At 38.0% G+C, this 9050-nt stretch overlaps 2 protein-coding genes across 2 annotated transcripts; one reads left to right on the top strand and one right to left on the bottom strand.

Moving 5' to 3' along the window:
- LOC103390802 (beta-1,3-galactosyltransferase 1-like) lies at positions 1 to 2242 on the bottom strand. Its single transcript, XM_025063350.1, has 2 exons — positions 2224 to 2242; positions 1 to 1261 (listed from the first exon to the last, which is right to left on the bottom strand). The coding sequence occupies exons 1-2, from the start codon at positions 2240 to 2242 to the stop codon at positions 249 to 251; spliced, it is 1032 nt and encodes a 343-aa protein (XP_024919118.1). The 3' UTR covers positions 1 to 248.
- Positions 2243 to 3077: 835 nt separating this feature from the next.
- On the top strand, positions 3078 to 5372 carry cd40lg (CD40 ligand). Its single transcript, XM_008326789.3, has 4 exons — positions 3078 to 3417; positions 3823 to 3850; positions 3950 to 4039; positions 4284 to 5372. Exons 1-4 carry the CDS (start codon positions 3220 to 3222, stop codon positions 4661 to 4663), a joined length of 696 nt encoding a protein of 231 aa, XP_008325011.1. The 5' UTR covers positions 3078 to 3219; the 3' UTR covers positions 4664 to 5372.
- Positions 5373 to 9050: the final 3678 nt, after the last annotated feature.

Raw genomic sequence — 9050 nt, 5'->3', positions numbered from 1 at the left:
TTGCAGAATTTATTGTCTCATTTTTACAAGCGGAGGTGACATTTACAGCTGATTGAACGTCTTAAGGTAACACCTGTTTTTGTGAAAAACATTTTGTCTGACGTCAGAAAAAGATTTAAATGTAAATATGTACCATAGTTTGAGAACCACTTAAAAAAAAAATATATATATATAATTTTTGATTGTGGCCGATCACATAAATGTCACAACCTTTTTGCTGTTACTGCAGGTAAAGCAAAGATTAAAGTTCAACATCTGGTGTCCTGGTCTCTGCTTCTTTCCCATAAACTCGTCATTAGTGAAATTCCCATCGTCCTCGCTGCGATGACCTCTAACAGCCGGCAGTTGCTCAGTTGATAAATGGGCTCCATTAAAAACATAGTGGGCTTGGTTGGATCCGAAAGAGAAATGTCCAGGTCTTTTAGACACATACCCAAGTAGACATCAGTGATGTGTATGGGCTTTATCCTACTGGGCACACTGAGAATCTTCTCAGCTAAATCCAGAGACATGATGTAGGCCATGTTCATAGGATAGGCAGGATACTCCGGCTCAGGGATCACCTCTCTGGGCATGTAAAGTTTCAGGTATGGGTTTCTTAAAACCGGCCTGTGTCGTATAACCAAACCTGTCATGTAGTTTTGTTTGGCTGTGCCAGGGTCCAGCAGAAGTTGGACCAAATTGTGGACATGGACAAACACATCTGGGTCAACCTTCATTACGTAGGAAGCCTCACTGCAGTGTGCCACGAGCCACCTCATCATAACCATAGTCTTGATGGTGGAATTGTAGCTGGTGTCCAGAAAATCGCTCTGAATCAGGTCGTGGTGTTGATAACTTTCCTCCCGCAGTTTCTCCTGCTGGTGATCAGCGTCAGGTCCTTCAGCTAGGCCCACTATGAACACCGTGCTCACCAACTGACCCAGAACCTTTTTCTCATTTCCCCATGTCTTTCGAATGGTATCTCGAGCTGCGACATCACCTGGTCCCACATGAACCATCAGGACCAGGAAGGGTGTAGTGGTCTTACAAACTGGTGTGATGTCCATGATAAACTGATAGTTATGAGGAAAAGCCACATGGTATGGTCCAGGATCTTCCCATTTTGGGTTGTTTAATCTGAGACGTCCTTTGTTCACTGTGTTACAGAGGAGGTAGATTAGGAGGATTACTAATCCCAAAATGGCAAAACAAAAGCATTTTTTCCAGGTCAACCTGTTCACTGTTAAAACAACAAAAAAAGGACACAATATTATTACAATTAATTTAAAAAAACATTTAAAAAAAATTACAATTCAGTTTTTAAATACATTAAATTAAATGGAAATTCGGAAATGCTCTGTTGGGCATCATAACTCTTGTTAACTTTGATAACATCGCAAAGAGTTTTTCCTCCGATAATGAAAACCCGATAAGGCACTGCCTGGGTTATGTCAAATGACGTGTGACCTCAAAATAGTTTTATAGCGGATAAACAGCTGTATATTAATGCAAAGGTCACTAGATGGCAGCATTGAAGCTAATTTAAAAAATCTAATACTTGAACAGTGGTTTGTACAGATAAATAAATAAATATTACCAGGCCTATATGGGTTTGGACAATATTGGCATAATGTATATCAACTTTAATTAATCAAAACACTAGGAACTTCTACAGAATAATGAGAGATTTTTTTTGTACATTTCTTTATAAATATTTTTTAACCTTTGTGTGAATTAGTAAAACTCAACTACAACACTACCACAATCAAAACATAAATGACAACATTTATATTCAACCGTCCCCCAGAAGAAGATGCATGAAGTTTAATCAGTTTAAGAGTGTGTTAAAAGATGTCGATGTTCCTGCAGATCTTTGCACATCATCTCGATATTCAAAACAACAGTAAAAACACACAAATAGGTCAAATACAATAAAATACAAACAGGAGTAGCAGCACACTGCCAATGAAAATGGGAAACCTGAACAGTGGATGTTAGTAGATTGGATTCGTAGGTTAATAGAAGTGGATAGATGGTGTAAGTAGTATTAGTAGATTAGTAGCTAACTATTGCTGCCGTGTATGGTCTTGTTGATTGCAGTCTCAATTATTATTAACTATTATATTTCAATTATACCAACTATATATTACATTGTAAACATTTAGTCTAACTTCAGTCCCGCTCTGGAACTCTGGTCCAATCGACCTCATTTAAACAAAAGTAATACTATAAAAGACTCACCAGTCACAAAGTGATGCATCTTGAGAAGACTGACGGCGTATGAATACGTCTTCTTTATAGACTATGGAGGCGGAGGCAAGTGAGCAGTCCTGTGTGAGACACTTATTAGAAACATTCCAACAGAGGACGTTCCAAGGCATTTAGTGCAGAGGAATTGGACGTGTGTCAGTGTTATTTTTTTTTTTATTGAAGAGTGACCTGATGAAAAGGGAGACACTCAGTTGGTGTGATTTGTATCATGGTGACATGAACCAAACAGCAGCAACCACAACTGGTTTTACTTCTTTCTTCTAACTGCACCTACAATAGGCTTGGTGGCTGGCAAATGTTGAGGATCTCAATAAATTACACAAACAATATACAAATGGTGTAAAATGGAGTGTGACACACCTTAGGGTGTCACTCAGCACACCCTAAGATGTTCCTCAGCATTTGTGAGAACTGTTGATAAAAATAGGCCAGTGCTGCTAAGGATACAACACTGGCTACGATTAAAGCAACACAAACAAAAGTGAGGTTTATTTATTTCTTATTTAAACTTAATCAGTTTTTTTAAAATGTCTATTCCACATTCATTGTGTTGAGTGTAAAACGCACAAGGTGAAAACACTGTTTGGACTAAATGGTTTTTGTAAAGTCCTGACGACGACAAACTGTAGAAGATTTGTTGGTAGTAGTAGTACGACTGCACTCACACTGGTGGTATATTTTAGGACCAAATTATCTCATGCTATTTCATACAGGGTCACATGACAACCATGTAAGAGAAAGGAAGAGAGAAAAAAAAGCAACAAGGTGTTTTACACACACGCACGCACACGAAACCATATGAAGTGAGCAAAGGTCACGTCACTTTGTGTAATAACTCAATGAAGACTTCAGAGGTTCCAGGAAGTCGTAGCAGTAAAAGTCAGTTGCTTGAGCGGGCAGCAGATCAGACGTGCAGGAGATGTTACCAACACCAGGCAGCTTTGGACTCTACCTCTACTCTCTACCATGATCAACACTTACCAGACCAGCCTGGCTCCACCGCCGGTGCCTCCTCGCCTCAACAGGTCCCACCCGGTCCTCATCCCAGCAGGACTTCCATCACCAGGCCACAGCAAGCCTCTCCTCCGGTTCCTGCTCGGGATAGTGGTGCTGCATCTAGTGCTCTCTGCCGGAGGATTCGTCTATCTGTACCACATTAACATGGTAAAACAAATGTCTCAAATTCAACAGTATTTCTGTTTTGTTTTGTTTTGTTTTTTTTACAAAGTCTTCAGTACTGTAGATTTATTTAAAAAACACATTTTACATTTAAATTCCTCTCCCTGAATTATTATTCAAAATATTTGACAACCGAAAATGACAATTGTTAATTACATTACCTACCGACGACCCAAGTTTTATTTGGTTTAATTTAATAAAAAAATGAAATTTTCTCCAATTCTGAGAAAAGTCTGAAGCACAGGAAATGTTCATGAGAAAGCACGGGAAATGTGACACGAGCTGCGCTGTGGTTCGTCACACAGTAAAGAAGAATGAGGATTAGATCAGAGAGAACCTGTGTTCACCTTGTTTAGATCTAACATCGCATCTTTTGATTCTCTCCTACAGGAGCGATCTCCAGCAGCTGCAGGAAAAGGTAGATCAGTATTTACTTATTTCTGCCTAAGGTTAGTTTGAATAAAAGTAAAAAAAAAATCAAAAATATGTCTGACACTTCTCTTGTTCTTTTTTCCAGTGGCTTTCCAGTCATCAGAAAAACAGGAAACCTATTATAAGGCTTGGGCGAGGATGGTGGTCACCCGCAGTACTGCTGGAGTACTTCAATGTAAGTCAAATTTACACTTAAAATATATGCATGTTGGTGAAAAAAAAAAGAAATTTAACCTTCCTGTTGTCCTTCGCATTTTGTACGCACCCAGTGTCCTCACAACGGGTTAGCATCTTGTCCCAGAATCAGAGTACGTGGAAAAGTTGTCCACCGGGTCACCTACGTAGACCCAAAAGGACAAGACGAGGGTCTTAAAAAATAGTATTCTCAATGAAAACTCTTATTTTTATTATTATTTCAGCTGGTTATCTCCAGTGGGCCATGGGTCACTCAGATCGTGTGAGAATCAACTACTATGAGAAGAGCTGGTTGACTGTGCTGGAGCCTGGCGACTACTTGGTCTACTCCAGAGTGACCTTCTCCAGGGGAGACTCAGTGCTTCCTCAGGTCAGCAGGGTCGTGTTGAGAAAGGACAAGACGGCGAAGGAGAAGGTCCTGATGCAGGGCTACTGCAACCTGGAGAGCCCGACGGAGAAAGCGTCCATACCCGACATATGCACGGTCACGCAGGTGGATGTGGTCAAGCTGGAGGAGGGAAACCAGCTCAGTGTCTGGGTGGAAAAGCTGTCGCTGGTGGACTACGATGAAAATGTCACCGCTTTTGGGATATACAAGCTGTAGGAGCGAGCGCTTGGACCTGAACTTCTTTGAAGGATGGTTATGGAAATAACGTGACTGTGGAGAAAGACATGCGTCTGTCTCCTTCTTTGTGGATACTGGAGACAAAGACGCCAATAACCAACTATAATTTATTCAAATACATGCCATTGTTTTTTTTGTTTGTCTGACAGTATGGTGAAGAACCCCTGTGTATTTATTAATCTAAGGGTAGAGACTGGTGAGACTGTGAAATACATTGTATTATTTAATTCCAGCAGCGTCTTCTCATCTGTTCCTTTCTAATTTCATTCATTGAGATTAACCACGATGAGGAAAGTGGTTAGCGCTCCTGCCTTACAGAAGGAAACTCATCACTTAGTCCCCATTGGAAACTGATGGTGTCTGCAGCTTTGATGTTCGGCTGATGAGTGTTAGGGTTTTCCAGATACTCTACCCAGTCCAAATCCACCAGAGGTATGAAATTATGAGTGTTTGTTGGAGTGTACCCTGCTCCGGACTACAAGCCAAAAAGGTGGAAGCTTCATCGGAGATGAATGAGACGCAGATGTTATAATGACAAAAAAAAAAAAAAAGATTCTGTGGTCAACCCTAATGTTTTTTTGTTTCTTTAAACTATGTTCAAACTTGTTATTAAAAAACACCATCTTTTTTTCGACACATCATTTCTGAAACAGCAGTGTAATAAAACTTTGATCACAATACTATTAAAGCTCAGTCATGTCTTATTTGTTGAGTAAAAAAAAAGCATTTTAGCTTTGATATGAAAATAAAAACAAAATTAGAATCTACAAAAAATCTACAAGTTGTAAATAGTATATTGATATTAATTTAACAAGACAAAGTCGACTATATATATATATATAATTATTGTAAAAGCACATTGGCGATATTGGGGAGAATTTTTTTTCTTTTTTAAACATGAAGAAATCTCCAGCAGAGCCAAGATCATCTGCTTCAGCTAAGAGTAAAAGCGAGAGATTATTTTAAATGTACAAAGTCACCAAATCAAAAATTTAATGTTTAAGAGTTTTATCTTATATTCTTGAATTCTTACATTTGGAGTAAGAGTTTTATCAAGAACACCATGAAGTTCAGTTAACAAGAGAAAATGTGTTCTTTCTGGATAATGATTCAGGGATTATGATTAGAAAACATTGAATTTTGTAAGTCAAAAAAGTAAACTCTACAGCCACATATGAACTAGCGAAACTAGTTCATATGTGTCAAACTCAAGGCCCAGGGGCCAAATGTGGCCCGCCAAGCCGTTTTCAGTGGCCTGTGGGAGTTTAAAAAGCATTTAGATGAAATTAAACATTTTTATAATCAATCAAATAATAATCAATTGCAGAAACATGTATTAGTTTGTTACAGAGTAGTTACATCCATACCAGTGGTCCTCAACCTTTTTTGTTTTAATCTGTTACTACAGACCAATACCAAGGTTCTGAGCATTGAAGGATCATTACATTTTCAAAATAAAACATCTTTTAGACTTTATTCTGTTTGTATCAGAGTCTGAATGACCTATTATTTTAAAATATTGCCAGATTATCTTTAAATAAAAAAAGTAAATGGATATGACTGGATTTTCTTTTAATAAAGTAAATTAGTAAAAATGAAGTACATTTTTTCCATTGTGTCCCACTGCGGCCTGGTACCAAATGACATTTGGACTGGTACTGGTCCGCAAACCAGGGGTTAGGGACCCTTGATGTATACAATCTTCCATTTACAACCGGTCCTTCAAGGGGACATCTATTGATGATGTGGCACCCGGTGAAAATGAGTTTGACACCCCTGGTCTAGTTAATGAGACTTGAACATGAGGTCCACCAGAGACCTGACCAGGAACAGGACTGTTGGTTTGTAGACAGGAAGCTGCACTATATATATTGTGTATATATATGTATATATATATATATATATACAGTATATATATATAATGACTAATGTTGTGAAGTGGTGAGTGGTGAGTGTGTGATGAGATTTACTGAGAAGACGCCAGAAGCAGGACCTTTGCTCGGAGGTCTACCTAGAACGTAACCTTTCGCGATCTTTCATGTGAAGTAGCCTTCATCTTGTCTATTCACTCAGCTGCTTCCACTGTGGTTTTCTTCAATCTATGTCACAAAAAACCACACTGCAAAGAAGCAGATTCTCATGAGGTGAAGCCACAAGAAACGGGACCACGCCTGATGTAGGTCACCACTTTAGACGGTCGGACTAATGTATTTGTATTTGTATATGTATGTGTATTTGACTATCTGATGTTCCCAGTTACACATATTTGTCAGTAAACAATTGACAGTTATGCCGTTACATTACTTTGATGTTAATATTGGGACATGCAGCAAAAGACAAACAATTTACTATTGGATTTCAACACAAGTTCGTGGTGGTCTAGTTAGATACTCTTTAAATATTTAAATTTACTTATTAACAACACAACTTTGTTTACAGCACCCCCTACAGGGGAGTTGAGTTCACCAGTATTTTACATCGCTGCATACTTTTCTTTGGATTTCAACAGAATTTAAATTGTATATTTACAAAACACAACAATGAAATTACAACAGAAACCATTAACTTTTAGGTAAATCAATTTAGTCAAAAACCATGACGATTTTTTTATTCACATTTTACTGAAAGTTTGTTACAGTTATAGTTAGAAACACAGATCTGGCGTATCTGATATTAATTTCACCTGTTGAATTTCACTAATCATCATCATCACTGTTGGGTCACAGTTCAGAAAATCAAGATATTATATTTATTTTTTTTATTAAATGTTTTGTTGTTTTTTTTATTCATATTTTGTGGTTGCGATGTGTCCCATATTTCAGACTCAGACTGACCTGCATTGTGACAAACATGATTTGGTAAATGCTGTGTAAATATAGAAAGTTTCACTCTCGTCTCATTCTTCTATAAACGCAACAAGTGCAAGTTAAAAAAGAAAACATAATACTTAGAAGCAGCGAGCAGACGAGCATGGAAACTGTGATCACGGATGGAGCTGCGTGTCGATGCAGAGGCGACGCATTCTCACAGGATGTCATCTATTCTAGTCACTGCTTCCATCCTGTAACAACTTTTATGCAACTGAATGTGAACAACTTACAAAATCCTGAAGCGCAGTTTGTGAGAGCTGCATGGAAAAGCCCGACCTGTGGAGTTTTCCACGATGAATAATTCACAATGGATGAGACAACGTGCTGCTGGAGTGACTGGCTGGTGGTTTAGATTTTCTCTCCCTGAATTTTCACAAAATGAAAAGCGGCAAAACCGGGTACTTAAAAACTCTGGTATTATTATTTTTTTTAATAAAAAGGTAAACATATCAAACGTAAAGCAGAGTGTTTAGAAAAAAAAGCATTACAATACTTGCAGCAACAATAATTGCATAGAACTGTTCAAAAAACAAAAACAACACAAACACACAAAAAAGTCTGGAGACTTGATTTCAACGACATGATCAAACCACAAACCAGACTCTTCCCACCTTTAAGTGCTCAATGAGTCAGCTGGGAATTGGAAACTGCAGCATGTTGTCGACAACTGACGGACTCAACAGTGAAGCTGTGATGAGAAAATAATTACAGTTTCCATACGGCAACAGAACAAACCTAACTGCAGGGTGTGGAGACTTTTTGGTAACGGGGTCATTTTTATAATTATTGCCATTAGTCCATACGTGACCTGCTACCAAGCAGTAATTATTGCATTTTAACAGCGATGCTGCTCTGCAGCGCGACACAGAGTGAAATGTACAGCGGTGGGTCCCTGCAAGGACTGCTGCAACAGGCTGCACCTCTGCATAGTTTGTGAGGACCCCCATAACATGGCTGCCGCTTCAATATATATATATTTATATATATATATATATATATAAATATATATATATATATTTATATATATATATATATATATAAATATATATATATATATATATTTATATATATATATATAAAACAATCAATTTTCCGACTCTTTCTTCTATACCATTATTTTAAACTCTCTCTCTTGCTCTCGTCTTTTTCCACTCCTTTCGGAGGCACTTAAACTACAGATACAGTCCAAACCCACAAAAACATGTCCTCAGTTTGTCTCAATCAATTCTGCACAGACCTGTGGAGACACTACAGACAGAACACGTCTCCACTGTCAAATCTGACTTAATATTTAAGTCTCCTTGTCCCCTTTGCCAATGCAGGGACTTTTCATGCCTGTACACAGCAGTGAGTTTTAATAAAAAAAAGAAGAAAAAAAAGAAAAAAAAGACTGAAGCGGATAGACCTCAGTCAAACAACAAAACTCACATCAGAGTTAAATGCTTAGATGAACAATAAATAAAATATATATTTAAAAAGCCAGGCTATGCAAGTTA

This window comes from Cynoglossus semilaevis, chromosome 15 (genome assembly GCF_000523025.1).
Source record: "Cynoglossus semilaevis isolate Cse_v1.0 chromosome 15, Cse_v1.0, whole genome shotgun sequence".
NCBI lineage: Eukaryota > Metazoa > Chordata > Actinopteri > Pleuronectiformes > Cynoglossidae > Cynoglossus > Cynoglossus semilaevis.
This window is presented reverse-complemented; position numbering and strand designations above follow the sequence as displayed.